The sequence below is a fragment of the Misgurnus anguillicaudatus genome, chromosome 17 (assembly GCF_027580225.2).
Source record: "Misgurnus anguillicaudatus chromosome 17, ASM2758022v2, whole genome shotgun sequence".
NCBI lineage: Eukaryota > Metazoa > Chordata > Actinopteri > Cypriniformes > Cobitidae > Misgurnus > Misgurnus anguillicaudatus.
In genome coordinates this window covers 41,299,326-41,320,759 of record NC_073353.2, presented here as the reverse complement: position 1 = coordinate 41,320,759, position 21,434 = coordinate 41,299,326, and the positions used below count along the sequence as shown (strand labels likewise).

Below are 21,434 nucleotides of genomic sequence, written 5' to 3'. Positions count from 1 at the left end.
ACAGAATGAGAACATGGATCCATCATGCCTTGTTACCTCTGTGCAGGCTGGTGGTAGTGTAATGGTGTGAGGGATGTCCATCCCTTTATGACCACCATGTACTCATCCTCTGATGGCTACTTCCAGCAGGATAATGCACCATGTCACGAAGCTTGAATCATTTCAAATTAGTTTCTTGAACATGTCAATGAGTTCACTGTACTAAAATGGCCCTCACAGTCACCAGATCTCAACCCAATAGAGCATCTTTGGGATGTGGTGGAACGGGAGCTTCGTGCCCTGGATGTGCATCCCACAAATCTCCATCAACTACAAGATGCTATCCTATCAATATGGACCAACATTTCTAAAGAATGCTTTCAGCACCTTGTTGAATCAATGCCATGCAGAATTAAGGCAGTTCTGAAGGCTTAAGGGGGTCAAACACAGTATTAGTGTGGTGTTCCTAACAATCCTTTAGGTGAGTGTATTTCCTCATACAGTAAAAACATATAAGGACCACAAAAGTAGTCCATAAAAAAGCAAACTGTTCCCTTGACGGTAAGAAAGACTGACCTCTAAGTGCAGGTCTCTGTGGATTGTCCAATCGGTTGAGTTTTGTGTTTATTCACTGCTTTAGTTAGCAGTAAACAACATCTGTGTGTCTGTGAAATGCAGCTCATTTCACTGCAGTCTTGTGTGCAGAAGCGTCTCTATAGCATCTGCCTGCTTTTACCCTTAACCTCACCCTCTCACCTTCCACAAAATCCCACAATGCATTCCTCAGCAAACTCAAAGCCGCACCTGGACCGCTTCAACAGTCGTATTAGGAAATGCAGAGTGTCGTGGTTATTTTCTGCTCGCACGTCTCTTGAGAAAACCCATTTTTCTGTAGTGATTACAACAAAATGCTGAGAAATCTGTACCAGGAAAGGTGCGGAGCGTAGGAGGCACGTGTTTTGGGAATACTTCAGACAGCCTGGTCCGCTGATCTCATTTACTAATGTCACCCTTGACTACACCGCGCACAACTCAGACAATTACGCCACTTGAATATTGAACCGTGAATAAAAATAATGCCTTTTACGCACACACATAATGGCTGATGCATGAGGGCAGGACTGAAGTTTCTGTTGTGTGTCAGATCTATTGATTTGATGTATAAGAAAAATGTGATATCCCACCTGCACCCTCCAGTCCACCTGACTGTTCTGATCTATGCCAAAGACAAACATTAGTCAATGGGAGTATTTAAGCTAACCTTTAACACAACTGAGACCGTATAAACATATAAATTATTTATCAACTGATGTGCAGAACTGAAGATAATACATATAACAAGATTGTGCACTGCTTAAACTATGAATGTGTGTGTACATACCTGTATTTTCAGTGGTGGGAAGACTTTACATAAAGAACTGTATTGTTTTAATTACCTTAGAATGGGGCGTTTTTATCTCCATATACCGCGGGTCCCCTTACATGGAAGTCGCCATTATCTTTCTTCAGTAGGCCGAATTGGACAAACTGCTCTACAGAGGGCGTTTTGTTCCTACGTTGTCTCAGACGACGACATGTTTGTCCTGTAGCGACTACCATATGGGTGATTCTCACGAAATCCAGACTTAGAAGGTGTCCAGCATCAAAATTTTTAAAAAGCCCTTGAAGCCATTTTTTTTGCACATATAAGATTAAGGTCTAAGCTTACTATTAGCATTATTTTTAGAGGATTTAAAAAATATTTCCTAAAGGATTATTTACAATTTTTAGATTATCATTTTCAAAAATTATTAATCATTACCGCAACATGATATAACATTAAATATATGCATTTACAAACTCATGTTTCGGTAATGAGATCTAAAAAGTTGTCTAGGTACTATGACAAACAAAATTTCAACTTTTATCTGGAGAGAAAAAATAAGAACTGCTTACCTTGTAGCCTTCTTGAGTGTCACAGTCAATTATGTCCATTCCAACAATTATTTTTTGAAAATATTAGTTTCTTGAGGGCTTAAACAATGATTGAAAAATGTTACGGAGGATGAGAAAATTGGTCTTGGACAAATTAATATTCCTTATTATTGTCTCTACATTTACCAATGATCACCAAATACCACATGTTTCTTTACTGTAAATGGGTGATTCTCACGAAAACTTGGTTTTAAAAATGTCAAGCATGAAAATGTAAAAATTGCTTAAATTTACTTTTTTTCCCACCAGACATTGAAAAACAAAGTCTGGAGTAAATGGGAACATTAATTTAAAAACTGTTACTTATCATTTAACACTTTTTGTAACATAATTTAAAAAATTAGTCCTAAAAAATCTCATTACCGCAACAGTCAGAAAACATCAACACTGACATATTTTCAAAATGACATGACAAACCTGAAAGAACATAATTTGGAGATTCTGCACATGCATTTCAAATCAAAGTATTATGCTTCTATTAATTAAATTAACATTTAATAAGCATCTGTTGCGGTAATGATAATCAAAATGTCGTGTAAGCATTCTGACAAGACAATATTTCAAATTTACTGTAAAAAAATGATCTTACCTGGTAGCCATCATGAAGTAACTGGTCCATGTGCTTGGTCACTCAAAATCAAACTTTATTAAAATTCTGTATGTGTGCTTAAACTGTTCTCAAAAAGTGTTGCGGAGGATGAGAACATCAGGCATGGACACATCATTTTCCTAATTTTTCTTCATTATTATTATACATTAATATTCAGTAAATATTTTTTCTGTCATCTAAAGTAGTCTAGCAAAACATCCATTTATTTTTTTTCTTAATATTTTTGTGCTAATTTGATTAAATTACAACATAACGCATGTTCAAACACAGCCGGACACATTGCGGTAATGAGAATTCCAGCAGAAAATGATATCAAATTTACTATTATAAATTCTTATGTTGAAATCACACATTGTGCAAGGTAGAACACAGTATTGTGTTAATTCTGATGCTTTTTAATGTTACTATATTACACATTTTAAAGCTAAAATCATTAGTGCCGTGGTGTTTCAATGGTTTCGTGAGAATCACCCAAATGTTTATAATATAATATGCACTGAAGCTTTTTATTTTTATTATAAATATTTCCATGTCAAAGAACCCAAATCCAGTTATGGACACGTTGTGGTAATGAAAATTTTCCCCTTAAATGTGGAATAAAAAATGGGTTTGTATTATGTCATTTGAAATCATGTGCAAAATAGTACATGAAGAGATGTTTGTAACTGTATGATTCTTATTTTGATAGCATTTACTTTTTTTATCAAAATGTTTCATGACACCTCATAAGTCTAATTTCGCGAGAATCACCCATATGCATTTTATAATTGAGGGGTGAGCTTTTGGTTGCAATTCCCAATCTCGTCACTAGATACCGCTAAAATGTACACACACCACATTTAAAAGGACCAATCGAGACTTGACAATGTGTGCCGTAGCTGAAGTGACCTAAAAATTTAGTTTTAGTGCATTTTGAGCTTAAGAATCAAAAGTTATAGTACAGTTTATGTTTATTTGTTGATCAGAAATATGTTGTTTAATTGTGATTTTAGCATTGTGATTTATCTGTAGAGATATCTGTATTTCCCTATTTAAGTGGAGACAACTTTAGTCTTGCATGAACAAAATAAGTGCCTGGAGGCTTTGCAAACATGGCCGCCGAGTGGTGTGTGATCAAGTTTACATTAAAGGAATATTCCACTTTCATAAAAAAATAAGAAATTAAATTTTTTTTCTAGTAAAATATTCCAGGATCTTAAATGACAAAACACCCGGTTAAGCTATTACATAGCTATCATACGCATTTTTTTCCGGACGTTCTTGCGACCCGGTGGCAACTTGTTCATAACCCGTTACTGGGTCGCGACCTGGTGGTTGGGGACCTCTGCTCTAAACGATCCCAACCATAAGGGTCTAATCTAAACGACCGACATTTTAGCAAAAAAAGTACTTTTAAACCACAACTTCTCATCTTGCACTAGACTTGTGATGTGCCAGCATGATGTATGCGAACTACCACTCCAGTGTTCACAAGTGTGGAGAAAGAGGAGCGTTCAGACGTTGTTGTATGTGGAATGATACCAATTAACTCTTTCCACGCCAGCGTTTAAAAAAAAAAAAGTTGTCAGCTAGCGCGAGCATTTTTCATAATTTTCACAAAAGTTTAATGCCTTCCAGAAAATTTTCGCTTAATTAATGAGATAACTCGTCAATGGCGGGGAAAGAGTTAATGTATTTGTGTCAGTTTATTGTTTAAAATGATCCGTAAGTGTGCGTTTCACATATGTAACGCTTGACCTTTTGATGTGATTATGTAATACGTAAGGTCATGCTGGCGCATCACACGGCTAGTGCAGCAAGAAGAAAAGTTGGGGTTTAAAAGTACTTTTTTGGGCAAAAATTACAATCGTTTCTCTAGATAAGACCCTTATGCCTCAGTTGGGATCATTTGGAGTCCTTTGAAGCTGCATTGAAGCTTTAAACTGTTGAGTTCCACTAAAGTCCACTATATGCACTGCAAAAAATGACTTTCAAGAAAAAAATTACTTATTTTTACTGAAAACAAGACAAAAAAATCTACAAATTCTTAAATTAAGATGTATTTTCTTGATGAGCAAAATGACCCAAGAAAATAAGTCTAGTTTTTGGACCAGGGGTATCAAATGTGAGTAGTTTTGTGCAGAAAACAAGCAAAAAAATCTGCCAATGGGGTAAGCAAAAAATCTTTTCTTAAACACTAAATTCAAGAAAAATTTGCTTACCGCATTGGCAGATTTTCTTTGCATGTTTTAGGCACAAAATCACTTAAATTTGAAAATTAAAAACTCAACTTATTTTCTTGGGTCATTTTGCTCATCAAGAAAAGGCATCTTAATTTAAGAACTTTTTGATATTTTTACTGAAAACAAGACAAAAATTCTAAGTAACATTTTTTGCAGTGTGGAGAAAAATCCTGAAATGTTTTCTTCAAAAAACTTAATTTCTTCTCGACTGAACAAGTAAAGACATAAACATCTTGGATGACATGGGGGTGAGTAAATATCACGATTTATGAGAGTGTTTAGTAATCTATTTATTTACATGCAATTCATTGCAGAGTGATTCATTTTAGAGTGACTGGTATATTTTATTAATTGTAGAAACAGCGCACCATTAATTCTTTAATCGTCTTTTGTATGGGCGATTTCCAAACAGCACTCTTGAATTCTTGAAGGGCACATTGGGGAGGACATGGAACATGAACCATCTTTCCAGATAAAGAGAAAATTGCATCGTTTTTCATTGCTCCATTGGCCAAGTGTATTACGAGACAGAATTGCGCCACCCCCTCCAGAGTTTGTACATCAAGAGCTCTGCTTTTGGAAGTGTGTACACTCGCTTACGACTGCAATGCGCCCCATGACTCCTGAGTCGACTGAATGAAGCCCTGCTGAGGCCGCTGCCTGATTTACCTGCATCTTCTACTAAATCCTTCTTAATGTTCAATATGAAAAAGACAGATGCCTAATCTGAAATACAATTCATTTCCTTCCACGCGTCTACATCTAGCTGTCAATCACTCAGTCACAATAATAAATTCCCTCACAGTGATTCATAATGCTTCACTCAGGAGAAATGCGAGCTACGTCGGTGAATAGTTTTATGGCCAGACATTTTTACGGTTCACAGTTCCTCTCATTTAACAGAAATGTGAATTAAAACCGTATGTGGCCTTCAGTGTTTTTAGCTGTTCAAGGCAAGTCTCGTTTCTTTCATTTGCACTTGACCTCAAACACACACTTTCATCCTCGCTCAGATTTCTGCCCCGAGTGTCTGATAGTTTCTGTGTCCCCTCAGAGAAAATGGACATCACAGTGGTCGGCACGAGCAATCGATCGCCTCCAGAAATCTGGTCTGTGTGTTACCTGTGATAAGATTATCTGTTCTCGACCCACTTGTGTTGACTGATTAGACACCTGTCAAAGACTGAAGAGCAGAATTCACTTACACCTTTTTCTTTCACCGTGTCCTGACCTTTCCTCTTTGAAGTTTCTAAGCTTTTCGTTAACGCAGTACTGTAAATGGTTTCTTACAGTATCAAAGGACCGTTCATTGGAACGTTTACATCGTCAGCATTTGTGACATAATGTTGATTACCACTGAAATTACTTTTGACTTGTCAAACACATGTGGGTGAGAGAGCTTCTCTGTGTATGACTGTCAGTTCTTAACCAAAGATCTTCACAGGTCCACTTAAATCTGAAAACCCAAAGTCTGATCTGAGTCCCTGAGCTTCAGGTCTAAAAGTTTCACACGTGCCTTGGACAAGCATCGGGTATTATATTAGTCATCTCTGGTATTTTAAAATGAATGTTTTTTACCGAACGGACCCGAGAAGACTCGCGATATTTACTCTCATTTGATTTCTTTGTTTATTCCTTTTTTTTGCCTTGTTTGCCTTCGCTGACTGCATATGCAGGTACTGTTAGTTCTGAATGCTCTTTGTCTGCGTACTTGTGCTCTTAAGTGCCTCGCTCGTGCACTTTCAAATCAATTGGGTGTGTGCATGTGTGGGTGATCCTGTAGCAACAGGGGTGGTGCCATGGTCACGAGAGAGAGAGAGAGAGAGTGATAGTCGCGCAAGCCAATCATTTTGTTTCGTCCCGAATGGAAATAATTAGCTGTGTTTAAAACAGTCATGAGAGGTCTACAGACACTCAAGTTTTATACTCTCTTTTTCAGAGTACTTACATTTTTATTATGTATTTGTATATAAAGACAGTTTAAACAAATTTGGAAAAAAGTCTTTTAGATAATTCCTGCCTATCCTGCCTTTAAAAGTGGTTCGGTCGTCAGAGCCGGTGGTGTAATGGAAAGTGCTCCGACATGTGATGCTTTCGCACTTTCGGCAACCCGGGTTCAATTCATGGCTCATGATCATTTGACAATCCCATACCCCTTTCTCCTCCCTGTACTTTCCTAACGTTCCAATGTACCGTGGGAGGGACACTGCATTATTTAACAGAAAACTTCATGACAGATGACAACTCAAAAACAAAAAGCTAAACATGTCACATATCTTTGGAAAGCTGAGATTCTTGTGATTTGAATGATGTAAACCCTGTTAAGATACAAGCAACAGAGCAGGTACAATTAGTGTCCTTTAAGTGGTTTTTTAGCTATAATGCTAAGGGGGTAAAGGCAAAAATGGTCCAAAAAATATAACTTTAAAAACAATTAATAAAAGAGTGATTCAGGGTCATTTCAGGTTGGGTGCATTTCTTTATTGACAGTAGAGGTCTTCTCTCTACCTTGGTAACAGGGTTTTATAGTTCAACAGAATTGACTCTAATTCAGACAACTATATGTGATCCTGGATAAAAAAAACAGCCATTTAAAAAAATTAAATCAGCTTTCAACTGATGGATTGCTTGTTAGGCTGAGATACAACTATATAAAAATCTGAGGGTGCAAAAAAAATGTAAATATTGAGAAAATCACCTTTAAAGTTGTCCAAAAAAGTCCTTAGCAACGGCATCCACTTACAAAAATAAAGTTTTGATATATTTACGTTAGGAAATTTACAAAATATCTTTACGAAACATGATCTTTACTTAATATCCTAAGGATTTTTGGCATAAAATTTTTTTTGATCATTTTTATCGATACAATGTATTGTTGGATATTGCTTAAAATGACTGTGTAACTGGTTTTGTGGTCCATGGTCACATGTAATATTCAGCTTTATGAGACACTTTTTACAGAAAAGATGATTTTGTTTTGGCCTGTAACATCTTGTGATTCATGACAATGAGAACCAAATTATTAAAATCAATAATATAACCGAAAAAGCAACAAAAAATATTAGACACGGGACATCAAACATACCTGTAATTATATAATCACCCATATGATGGAAGTGTACTAAGACAGTGTTTCAGATGTATGTAAAGCTGATATTTTCTTTGAATTATTCAGTTATATTTTTAGGCCACATTATAAAGTTTGGACTACCTTTCCTAGGTGGATAAATGTTGTGTGTGTGTTTGATCAAGTGAACATGTAAAAATCCTTGTGCAAAATTTAGGCTTAACATTATTCATTTAACAAACGCATATATCCAAAATGACTTACAAATGAGAGAGGATGTAACATTGTATCAGAGGATCCATCAATAGTCTATAAGACTTTACATTAGTCTACCATTTACTGCTATTACAGGACTTTAAAAAAACATGCACAATGATGGGTTCTTTTAACCCATGGTTGAGTCAACCAAGCATTTATAAGATTGTGGTCTTGACATTATGGTTAAATCTTGGATTTAACTTTATACAGATATGTGCTTTGTGAAAATAAACCACAAAAAACATAATACACACAAATAGTGGGTAAAAATCTACTTGACAAAATTGTATTATTTTGCAGTAAAATGCATTTTGCGTTCTCCCAATTCTTTCACACTCGTTACAATATTTTTGCCAAGCTGGTTGTAGTGTATTATAGAAATGTTTTCTCGGTGAAGGATATGCACAATTTAGCCTTTCTGTACTTTGGCCAAAATTTCTCTTAGAATAATGCTGCTTACCTTTAGGCACAGCTTTCAGAATGGGAGAGCGACTATGATGCCTTAAAATCCTGCCAACTAAAGCAACTCACTAGAATTTGAAACAGAGCCAAGGTCAGAAATTGATTCACAGCGATCTCACTGCCAGCATGTATAATGTCTCTGACAACAGAGGTACACAGAGGCGTCAAGCCCATTCGGATTTTTGAGCCAAGTGGATTTTGCGTGCAACCTCAAAATCAATGAAGCATCTTTTTATCTGTTACTTTGTTTTATAGGCAGCAACATATGAGCAGTTTGACTTTACTCTGACACTTTTGTGATTTTAATCATGTACTTCATTCTGGACGCAATTAATTATTAATGAGTTATACAAATCCAGACACAACAGAACAGCGCTGGTGCCATCATTGTGCACGGTCGGAGACACCTTGCAGCTGGTGCTGCATTTTGTTATCTCATTAAATTAAAAATTGTATCACAAACGCTCGCAACAATTTCCAAATGCAGCAGCTACCACAAAGTTCAGTTCACCACAAAAAAATGACTTTCATACTTATTTCTGTATTTTATCTTGTTTTCAGTACAAATATCTAAAAAATCCTAAATCAAGTTGCATTTTCTTAATAAACAAAATTATCTAACAAAAATAAGTCTAGTTATTAGACAAAAAAATGCTAATTTAAATAAATTTGTGATAAAATAAATAAGATTTTTTTTATTAAGTTTGTAAGAATAAAGTAAACTTATTTCAAGTTACTTATTTCACTCATTTCTTATTTTTTTCTTACCCCATTAGCAGAATTTTTTTGTTGTTTTGTTTTTATTTTTTGCTGGTTTTATGCACAAGTTCACTTAAAAAAATTTTTTTATTAATCTAAAAACTAGACTTATTTTATTAGGTCATTTTGCTCATCATTCTTAAAATGTAATATTTTATTTGATATTCGTACTGAAAACAAGACAAAAATACTAGGAAAATAAGTTGTTGTTAGACAAAAAATAATCAGATTTAAGTGAACTTGTGCATAAAACAAGCAAAAAAATCTACCAATAGGTAAGAAAAAAAATTGTGAAAAAAGTAATTTAAAATAGTGTTACTTTTTTTCTTAAAACTTGAAACAAGCAAACATATCTGTAAATTAAGCTAAAAATATGTATCTTTAATTCACTTAAATTGTATATTTTTTGTCTAAAAACAACTTATCTCTTGGGTTATTTTGCTCATCAAGAAATTGCGTCTTGATTTAAAAATTTATAAATATTTGTACTGAAAACAAGACAAAAATTCTAAGTACGAAAGTCATTGTCATTTTTTGCAGTGTTTAATGTTTATATCTAGATTTGAGGTAAAATATGGTGCAAAAAATGCTTTCTTCTAATAATTTTATATAAATAGGTCAATGTTTTTTATAGGCTAGTTATTTTTTCGTGCTTTCAATGCAATTAAGTTGAAATGTGCTAAAAAATGAAAAATTATTTATTAAGATCTACTTACGTTGCATCAAAGGTTTCTTTTTATTCCCTGTTTTTGCAATGTTGATCATTACAGCCAATCACCAATGAGTGCATTAATATAAACGTTTAAATGAGTCAGTGTTAAAGTGTATTTTTTCACCCAGATTTTCATTCATTTGTAAAATAGCAATTACATTAACTCCTAAATGCTTCTTACCAATTGTCTGTGTAGTCCACGAGAATATGGCCTATAAAAAGGTTAAATGTATTCAATTAATAGACGTTAATAATAGGAATTACAGTATGAAGTGGGCACACTGTGTCCCCTTAACTCTTTCCCTGCCAATAGCCCTATTCGGACGGGATTAGTTTTACAGGGGGACCTATGAGAAAATTGTGCTTCTCAGAGGTCCTCTTTGTTTTTAATCCTGTCCAAATCGGCCATGTCTGCGTTTTTCTCTGACGACCTCCGTAAGAATTCCAGAACAATTTACCTACTGTTTTTCGCGAACTCAGAAAGAGAGAAATTTAATCCCGTCCGGATGCAAATGTCTGTGTTTGCCCGCAATATGTTTTGAAAACGCAGTTCATTTCGTGTTTTGGCCAACGTGATCTGCCGTAAGGTCTTACGCGCGTATATTGTATTTCCCATTCATTATATTGTGAGTCCCATTCATTCAGATATGGATGTTTTTTCCCATTCAGCGAAATAAAATAATTAAATCAAGATGAGCTGAATATCAAACACTGTTAAGACTGGCCACAGTAATATCAGTAATGTTATAAAGTAAGAAACTCCGTTCAAACTTGTTTAACTCCGGAATGGTAATGTTAATTAATAAAGATAATAAATTGTTATTAATCATTATTTCTTCATTTCTTTGGGTTTATTATAAGCAACCAGTTATATAAAACATGTAGGCTAACGTTACTTTTATAGGATTTGTATATTTTATTTTGATTTGTTAAACTTAAATTAATAAATTACATGTTCTGTAATAATTTGTATCCATGAGCCCAAATGCATGAAACAGACACTTCCATCTCTGGAATAGCCTGAGAATTTTAATATCGTCCGAATCGGTACATAAAACCACAGACGTCCTGGGGGACACGTTGAAACTCAAACGTCGTTTGGAAAACTAATCCTGTCCGAATAGTGCTACACTGCAAAAAATGACTTTCTCTGTATTTTTGTCTTGTTTTCAGCAGAAATATCTAAAAATCCCTAAATCAAGATGCCTTTTCTTGATGAGCAAAATGACCCAAGTAAATAAGTCTAGTTTTAAGACAAATAATATACAATTTAAGTAAATTGTCCTTAAAACAAGCAAAATTATCTGCCAATGGGGTGAGAAAAAAAATTGTGAAATAAGATTTCTTTTTTCTTAAACACTTAATTTAAGTAAAATTTTCTCACCCCATTGGCAGATATTTTTGCTTGTTTTAAGCACAAATTCACTTAAATTGTATATTTTTTGTCTAAAAACTAGTATTATTTTCTTAGGTCATTTTGCTCATCAGGAAAATACATCTTGATTTGAGAATTTATTTCTACTGAAAACAAGACAAAAATACTAAGTAAGAAGGTCATTTTTTGCAGCGTAATGACAACGGCAATCCATACTTCCACTATTTTCCACTAGGTGGCGCTCCTACCCAACTTCTAAAACACTAAAGTATCCACTAATCTAAAAAGTTAAAACTCTGTGTTTGTTTTGATAATCGTTCTCAATCTAATCTCTAACAAAGTCCTTTACAAAAATGCAATTGTCTATTCAAAAATGTATTTTTGAAGAAACCTACTCATATTTGAGAGGGGATAAAAGAAAACAAATGAAGATAGGATAAAACTGTTTTTTTTGTTTGAGAGCAGAGGGTCTGTACTTTTATTTGATATATTGTATGAAGAAGAAAATCTTCTGGAAGGCATTAAACTTTTTTTAAATGCTGTTGGGTAAAGATTATAAAAAACAGTGCATGCTTACTCTAATCATGATTCTAACTTGTTTGTGTTTTATTTAAATGACAGACCATTTAAAATTATTTAATGCTGTTTATCGAGATTAACAAGCTTCGAACCCAGAACATTCATTGAAATAATGTTACTGCAATCATAAATGGTCCCAAGCTGTCACTAGGGCTATACCCTTTAAAATGTCCATTCACGTACAGATATGAATACATTTGGTACCAATATGTATCTCTGAGGTATCCGTGCCAAAGCCAGCAGCTCCGGTGTGGATCTGCCCCAAAGTTGTCTGCTGTCTGGGTAATATGAACTCTTAAGATGCAAAAAGAGCACTGCCCCAGTGACAGCTAGGGACCATTTTTGGACCATTTTTTTAACTGTGGTTTGTCTCAGCTGCATTAACAGTGTGCATTGGTATCTGTGTATTTCCAGGCATCTGGCTGTGACAGCTCAGAAATCCCAGATGAGGTGAAACTGATTGGCTTTGCGCAGTTGAGTGTCACTTGATACCATCTCATTACCACGGTAACGAGGTGGGCAGTGGGTGTATGTGTCAGAAGGGACTGAATGCTACAGGAGGTTTGGTACCACGCTGCAAACTCTCTCCTCCTGGTTCCCCATCCACTTTCCCACCCGTTCTCTTTTTCAAGCCTGTTTGCACCTATTCAATCAAACACAGCACTCTTTATTCGAAAATACACACACACCCCGTCTCTCAATGCTGTATTCCCAATACCTGTCATTAAACATTTCAACACCGATATCCAAGAATTCAAAACAGGACCCCATCATCTCAGGAGGCAATAGCTAGTGAAACAAAAATAAGATTATTTTATTATAACTATTATTATTATTTTACCTCTGCCACAATGCTCTGTATTATTTTATTATTTGTATTATTGTTGAAAGTTTTTTATTTTCCTCTCGTATTTGTTGAATAAGAAGATCCCACATCTGAAATGAAGGCGTCTCCTCCCTCTGAATGTAAAAAGCACATTTTCATAAATACATTATGAATGTTAATTTAACATTTGAACTGTATTGTACATAAAGATGCTCTGATGAAAAGGGGATCTTTTGTTAATTTTTTGTTCATTTGTTTGTTTTTATTTCAAAGAGTATGAGAAAGCCGAATGCTGCCGTGTGCAAATGTACCGCTTTATTTTGGGAACAGTGTTGATGCTTCAAAGCTTAGAGGTGCCTTGTTTTTTTTATCTGTGCCTAAGACATGTAGGTAACAAGCTTGAAGCTGTCCGAAGCCGAATCCATTCTGCTGACACTAAACAGAAAAAACTGGTTGATAGTATTTTCATTGGTCACGTTAAGATACCTAGACATCACGAATCCGGGCCAGATCTTCACCAGATTCGTCTCGGAGTCATCTGCAGTTTGGGTAGCAGCCGATGCACTTTGATTTTGTGCGGTGCGAGTAGACGCACCTGCCCCAACAGCGCTTTGACCCCGAGGAACCGTTCAGAGTTAATCTATTAAAGCTTCGTCAAGTGACAAGCCTCCACGACGCACACTTTAATCCTGATGTATTGTATTTAAAAATGCTGAGTGACAATTATGCCATTTAAAAGCACTAGAACATGTTTGTTTGATAATCTAGAATGCATCAGTGATGCAGTGAGTATTTCTTGAAGGAAACCAAATGTCTACTACTGAATGACAGAAAAGCCATCTGTGTGTCCAAAACTAGTAGCTTAAATTAAATTATTTTGTTTTCAATCCGAATGTAAATAATGTGAAGTAGAACTAAATACTTTATTATGATTCTAAGTTTGTGTTTCTATATACCATGCGTGTATGTTACTCTTTAGTCCATGTTCACTTTCTGTAATAAGCATAGAATATACAATTTCTGCAAAGGAACAACAAATAAAAAAACTACTGCTCCTATAAATATTGTGTGGCTGTGTTTTTGGGGAAACGAGCACAATTATCATAATCTAATGTTGGTATTTTCCTAAGAGAGGGATTTTTTTGCAGTAATTGTTTAAGTCTATTAGTGGCCGCCATCAGAGCTACAGAAACAGATACCAGAGGGTTATAAATATCTAATCATATTCTCAAGAAATAGGAAAAACATTAGTATAATGGAGTATAATTATGTAAGCACTACTTAGGGCTGTGAGATTTATAGATTAAATATATATATATAAGTATATACATTTTAGCAAACTTTGGAATATGGCAAACATAATGCACTTTTTGTATTGGTGGGTTGCTAATATAAATATTAAATATTTATAGTGTTTTACACTAAAAAAACATATTTAGACCTTAATTCAATTAACATAATTAAAATGTGCTCATTTAATCCATTACAATATTGTTTTTGGTTTTAATAAAAAATATTAAGTATTTTCTAGGCATATCACATGTGCCTCTTATGGAACGGCTAAAATTCCACAAGGGGGCGTATTTGTTTCTCAGACGTTGCACAATAAACGTGACATCCAAATATATTCATTATAAATCGTGAATGAAAAGTGAGATTCGAAAGAATGTTTGTTAGTGAACTAATTGTATACACTATTTATATCGCAATTCGGTCAGAAACGTCAAGATTGTGAGATGAACAAATCGTTTTGGATTAAAAGGCTTGGATAGTCCATTTCCTTGGACTTTTGGGGATTTATAAACAATTTTTTTGGACAATTTCACCGAAGCAGATGAAGGGAAGATTTTGAAGGTAAGTAAATATCCTAAATCGGCGCCGCCCGGTTCAGGTAACTAACAACTAGATTACAGTTTTATGACTGCTAAAAATCATATTATGCATATTATGCAGATTTAATGCTTCAAAGTTACAATGACGTAATGCAGCCTCACGTGCAAGAGAGGGGGTGTACCGTGTACGGCACAGTGTTCCCTATCAGGTTAAATCAACCTATGTGAACATAACTCATTTAAGTTGGGATAACATGACTAATTTGTGTTGTATTAAAGCAACAGGGATTTCCAGTTTCAAAAAAATAACGTGTTATTTTATGCATTTTTAATTATTAAAGTTTAGTAGGTTGTTATACAAGTATTTGAAAGAGTTTCTGTTTTATTGTTGAGTTTTAAAACAGTTACACTGAAAAAAATGATTCATTGAATTTAATCAATTTTTTTAAGGTAAGTGGTTGCAATCAATTTATTTACGCTACATTTAAACAAAAGTTTTATATTTTATTTTACTTTACTAATCTTTTTTGTTTAAATGTAGCTCAAATCAATTGATTGCAACCACTTACCTTAAAAAAATGGATTAAATTCAATTAATCATTTTTTTCAGTGTACAGTACCATTGTAGATCATTTGCGTAGGATGTAGTACACTGAAAAAAAATTATTCATTGAATTTAATTAAAAAAATTAAGGTAAGTGGGTGCAATCAATTTATTTAAGCTACATTTAAACAAAAAAGATTATTAAAGTAAAATAAAATATAAAACTTTTGTTTAAATGTAGCTTAAATAAATTGATTGCAACCACTTACCTTAAAAAAATCGATTAAATTCAATGAATAATTTTTTTCAGTGTACTGTGACGGATCGCAGTTTATCCCCACAGTTCGGCTCTCATGCGGTTCGCAGATTAATACGCTAATTTAAATAGAGAAAGCTTATAATTTGCACGTGTTTCAAAGGCTTGCAAATGCTAATACTCAAGTAATTTTAAACAATTTAACCACAAAAAGGCGCTAAGTGAGCAGCTTTCTGTACGCACATACGCACATGCGGTTGAATGTGACCGGTCCAACTCCAATCAGACGTGATGATCACTATGCCCTTCAAAGATCAAGGCTGTATTCCCTGAAACCTTCTTAGCTCTACGTCGTTCTTAAGTACCTTAAGCTGTACCTTATCATTAATACGTGTTTCCCGAAACGTTCTTAGTTACGTAAACCTTCTGTAAGTCATACTTTCGGAAAGGAACATCAGCTTCGAACTATTAAATGCTACAAGCTTAAGAAACTATTTATAAAATATATTTTGGGTGGATGAGTTGGTGAAACTATGGCAGCTATACCGCAAATCTCACTATTTCATTTGTGCATTTCATATCTGTTAAATCTTTAGTCTACCGGCTAGTATTTTAGCTGCAAATAAATAAATCAGGTAAAAATCGCATGCCACGGGAGCACATTCCTCACAAAATCATAATTGTTGATTTTCCTAATTATGATTATTAATATTAATTCGACTTTGCATCAAAGTGTTTTAATGTTTTATAACTTTGAGGCAACTGCATGCCATATTCTTTATAAACATTTAAAATAAAAAGCTAAAATCTAAATCAATATATATTTATATATTCCATAATATATATTTTATATGTTATATTTAAGGTAGACAGACAGACAGGCTCCAGAAATGAGTCCATTAAGCTATATCCGCATTGTGAAGTGGCGGGTTTTGCACGGGTTGTAAATAAAATATACAAGGTGGAATTAAGTTGTTTGCAATTTGAAATATTTTTACAAGATATTCCTAAATTTAACTTGAACTAATTCTGAAATGTTTCTTTAATGAAGAACTGCACTCTCTCATAACGCAGCAAAACCTATTACATTAAGTGAATAATTATTCAGGAAAAAGTATAAAAAATACCAGGAATCCTTCAATTGTTTTTAAGTATTGAAATAACACTATTACGACTTAAGATAAACTTAAAAACATCTTAAAGACTAATGTTTTGTTTATTAAGTTTAAAAGTGGACCTAAAGTGTATGTTAGTGCACTTTTTATTACCTAGGGATGTCTTTTGTAATGTAATTGGCTACCGCAGCTGCTTGATCAAAATATAAGTTTCTCTCATTATTTATTAAATATGATCAAAAGGATTAAAACATGTTTTATTTATGTATTTAACAGTCCTGAATTAGTGCTAGACCTTAAAATGCAACTCTGATCAATACAACCCCATTGCTTGCGCTTTAAATAACATACCTAAAATGCATTTGGCTTTTCTGTTTTTTTTTTTTTTTTTTTTTTGCAACACATGGTCAGTGAAATGAGTTCAGAAACTTGAAAATGGTGCCTGTCAACATAAGGAGACATTTAATTTCATGAGTTTGCAAGCTTTATATCCTCACACATGAATACAATTTGGCATGATGTTATAAAAATCTGAAATAAAAAGACGATAGGTTTGTATGCAAGTGTTGGTTTGTTATTGATAGCATATTTCCCATTATTTTAAGAAAAATCTGATCATTTTGATTTGATTGTTTTATAATAAAGATTTCTAAGGCGTCACAATTTCAAGAGCTTACTTTCAAGTAAAACAAAAAAGTAGTGCTTTTGGTTAGTAGCCTTATTTTTTTAGGTTTAATTACACAGAATTCATGATAAATTAATGTATTTCATAAAATGTCATAAAACTGGGCCCCCCTGGCACCATCTCGAGGCCCCCAGTTTGAAAACCACTGTCATACAGGATTACATGCAAAATAGTAAAACATTGTTTATTAACAGTAAACTAATATCAGTTTAATATTGATCAATGAAATCATTCAATCTTGTTTAACAAATATTGAATTTGTGCTTCTAATACTTTAAAACAAACCAGATGCTAAAGTGCACACTGTTCATCAAACGCCTGTTTTGGACACCATACTGTATTCACTTGTGGACACTGATTGCTGCTTTCTGCCATGACAACAGCCTTCTTGGAATGCATCCCATAATAGACAGCCATTTCTGATTGAAAATCTGTTGTATAAAGCGCTAGCTCCATTATATCACAAACTGACAATGCCAAAGGATGTCTTTATTTGCCAAGGGTGCTGACAGAATTTGGCAAGGCCATCATTTGGCACGTCGTGAGCTTTCTGACCAGCCTGCCAAGTAGTAGTGTTTGGCAGATCGGGTGACTGATGAATTCCTAGGGGGCAGAGGTGTTGGTTTGGACACGTTAAAAGCGTTCACCAAAATCTTGCCAATTTAAAAGTGACAAATGCTTGGGTTTAAAGTGTGTGTGAACAACAACAACAAAAAAACCATCAAAAGTGTGTTTATAAAATGGACAATTCCTACTTTAAATGTTGGTGTGTCCGACTCCTGAATTATATGGTAGATAACACTACCATACTGTAGTTAACATAAACTAACAATGAACAACACTTCTATAGCATTTATTCATCTCAGTAAATGTTCATTTCAACATTTACAAATACATAATTAAACTCAACAGTTAACATTAGTTAAGGCACAATGAACTAACATAAATAGTGAACTGTATTTGAATGAACGAACATTAAAGCAGCTATCTGTAATTTTTGCCTCTTTATTGGCATGTTTAAATAAATAAAAAATGTGTTATTTTATATATGTTACGCAAGCTGAATTTAAGGGGATAGTTCAACTAAAAGTTAAAGTTCTGTCATCATTTTCTCATCCAGAAGTTGATCCAAACCTGTATGATTTTATTTTTTCTGATGAACACAAAAGATGATATTTTGATATGGAAAACACAGCTGATTGTAACCATTGACTACCATAGTAGGAAAAACAAATTTGAGGGAATTCAATGGGTACCATCAACTGTGTGCTTACCACTATTTATCAAAATATATTCATTATCATTTATTACAATACTTCCATAATATTTGTTTTCCTACTATGGGAGTCAATGATAAGAATTAGCTGCGTGCTTACCATCATTTATCAAAATATCTTTTTTGTGTTCATCAAAAAAAAAGAACTCTTACAGGTTTAGAACAACATAAGGATGAGAAAATAATGACACAACTTTCATTTCTAGGTGAACTTTCCCTCTAAATGATGTCAAATCGCCATTTTCCACAAAATCTGAATCTGTAATGTTGTGAATCGGGGTAAAGAAGAGACGATTTTGAACACTGTTTTTTTTTTTTTTTTTGAGTAATTGGTCAATAGCTGAATAACTTTAAAACAAATCAGTTAAATGCAGCTTTAACAAAGATTACAAAATGCTGGTAAAATACTTAAAGTGACTCTGGACCACAAAGTTGCATGGGGTATGTATCGTAGCAATAACCAAAAATACATTGTATGAGTCAAAATTATTGATTTTTATTTTATGCCAAAAATCATTAGGATAATAAGTGTGCCATGAAGATATTTAGGAAATTTCCTACTGTAAATATGTTTCCCGGAGCACTTTGCAGTTCGGGCGGCCCGCCTAAGCTGGGGAACCCTACCACCATAACTAGGTCCTCCAAAAAAAATCTGCTGCACAAAAGGCCATCAAGTGCATCTCGGAGAATAGCTTGGACGCGCTTCACACCGCGAGCGGGCGCACGCGCGCCACACACCCACAATGAGGGCGGATTGACCATCTGATTTTTTTATGTGGGCCGGTGAGATTTTTTTCTACATATAGAGGTTATGCGGACGCAGTAGAGAACTGGTCATGTGGAGCACCGAGAGTTTTCAAAGTGGGCTGGATGGCAATGTGGGCCAGTTTGCTTTAATGCACATAAGTTATAGAGTAATGACAATAACGATTACAACACTGTGTTTTTTATTTGGACCCACTTGTAACTTGCTGCTGTCATTGCTGCCTCCTTCAAAACTGCTTAGTGCAGCAATCTAACAGCGCACATCAGTATCTAAATGTTGACAAATCAAAGTGAAAGTTTGTTTTCACAGAAGCCGCAGTGAACGACTCCCAGACAATCGAATTACATGACCAGGATTTTAAGTTTTAAGAAGTCGGTGTTTCTTAAGACAAACGCGAATTCCAGCCAATCACATTACAGAGCTGAGAAGCATTCCAACCAATTAAATGAAAGAAGGTGGGAGTTTATGTTCACTATGTTTGACATTTGTATAGTGATTGAATGCATATTGTTTCAAAGCTATTTTACAGAAAATGCATCCTTATATTAAAAAATACAGATAATTAGCAAACCCGGAGATGCAAACTACTTAACTTTAGGTGAATTTTGCCAATTTAATTTAAAAATGAAATTTAGATTATTTGCCATGTAATGCTATTGCTGCAGTGACTGTCAGTCAAGCAAATAGAAACAACAGATGTTCATAGCATACATTATAAAATAAAGTATGAATGTGTGTGTAGTGTGGATTAAATAAGAATGAAAGAATTTACAAGAGGCCAGTACTGTTATCACATGTAATAAAATGTATTAACTTTTTTGTTAATATGATTTTTATTTTATATTTAGTATTTAATAAATATTTTTTAAATGTAGTACAGAGTCTGTAGTCAATCGGCAAACCTTACCACCATAACTAACACATTTTCTGCGGGAAAACCCTGATATTATTTTTGTGAGTAGATGCAGATGCCAAGGACTTTGTACAACTTAACTCATTCCCTGCAAGCCATTATTTAAAGAGGCCCGCCAGCATTTTTTTTGTGATTTTCTCAAAATTTTCACAAAATTATGAACTCTTAACTCTTTCCCCGCCATTGACGAGTTATCTCGTCAATTAAGAGAAAATGCTTCCCTGCTAATGACGAGAATTTCCGGCTTTCTGCAATACCGCTATTATCTTCCGCAACTTTTACATCCCGGAAGTAATGCCTCACGTGAAAGAGAAACAACTCTGTGTATGTTTTAAAGATCGCTCTGAATCTGATCTCTATCAAAAGTCCTTCACAAAAATGGAATTATCTCAACTTTTTGCTCAAAAATTTGTTTTTGAAGAAACCTACCCATATTTGAGAGGTGATAAAACGAGAACTAAGGAAGGTAGGATGAAATGTATTTTTTTAAAGCAGAGGGTCTGTTCTTTCATTTGACATACTGTATGTTTATATATTGATAGAAGAACATTTTTTGGAAGGCATTAAACTTTTGTGAAAATCATGAAAAATGCTGGCGCTGGCTGGCAACTTTAAAAAAAAAACGCAGATGAGAAAGGGTTAAATATAGGCATTTTTTAAAGGAATTTAGTTAGAGATCAGATTCAGAACGATTATCATAACATACACAGAGTTTAAAATTAGTAAATAATTTTTTGTTTCAGTTTTTTATAAATTGGGTAGGCCTAAGTCACGGTAGTGGATAATCACGGCATTACAGATTAACATAAAACCTTATCAGGAACAAGTTTTTTTATGCAAATGTTCTCTCTTAATTGACCAGATAACTCGTCAATGGCAGGGAAAGAGTTAATAGGCAATTTTGTCAATATTTAGATTTTTTTGCAACCTCAGATTCTAGATTTTTTAATTATTCTATCCTAATGGAAAGCATATTAATCAGCTCTGATGATGTATAAATCAAAATAAAATAAAAATATTACCCTTATTACTGGTATTGTGGTCCAGGGTCACAAATATTGCTCACTGCTAGTTCATGCTAGTTAATGCATTAACTAATGTTAACAAATAGACCTTTATTGTAAATCCTTACTGAAGGATTTTTAGACTGCTCTTGTCTAAAAATACTCCTTACCTGAAGCAAAACCATGTCAACCATTTAAAATGTAAATTAGAAAAACAATC

General features: G+C 34.2%; 1 protein-coding gene across 3 annotated transcripts in view; it reads left to right on the top strand.

The window, feature by feature from the left end:
* stk39 (serine threonine kinase 39) overlaps positions 1 to 14,070 on the top strand; it is a 137,898-nt gene extending 123,828 nt beyond the window's left edge. Inside the window, exon 17 of one of the 3 annotated variants that reach the window (XM_055215240.2) lies at positions 12,412 to 14,070. In XM_055215240.2, coding sequence (XP_055071215.2) covers positions 12,412 to 12,486 — 75 coding nt within the window. In that variant the 3' untranslated portion in view covers positions 12,487 to 14,070. The remainder of the gene's footprint in view (positions 1 to 12,411) is intronic. The other 2 variants (XM_055215241.2, XM_055215239.2) reach the window with 2 other exon arrangements.
* The last annotated feature ends 7,364 nt before the right edge of the window (positions 14,071 to 21,434 follow it).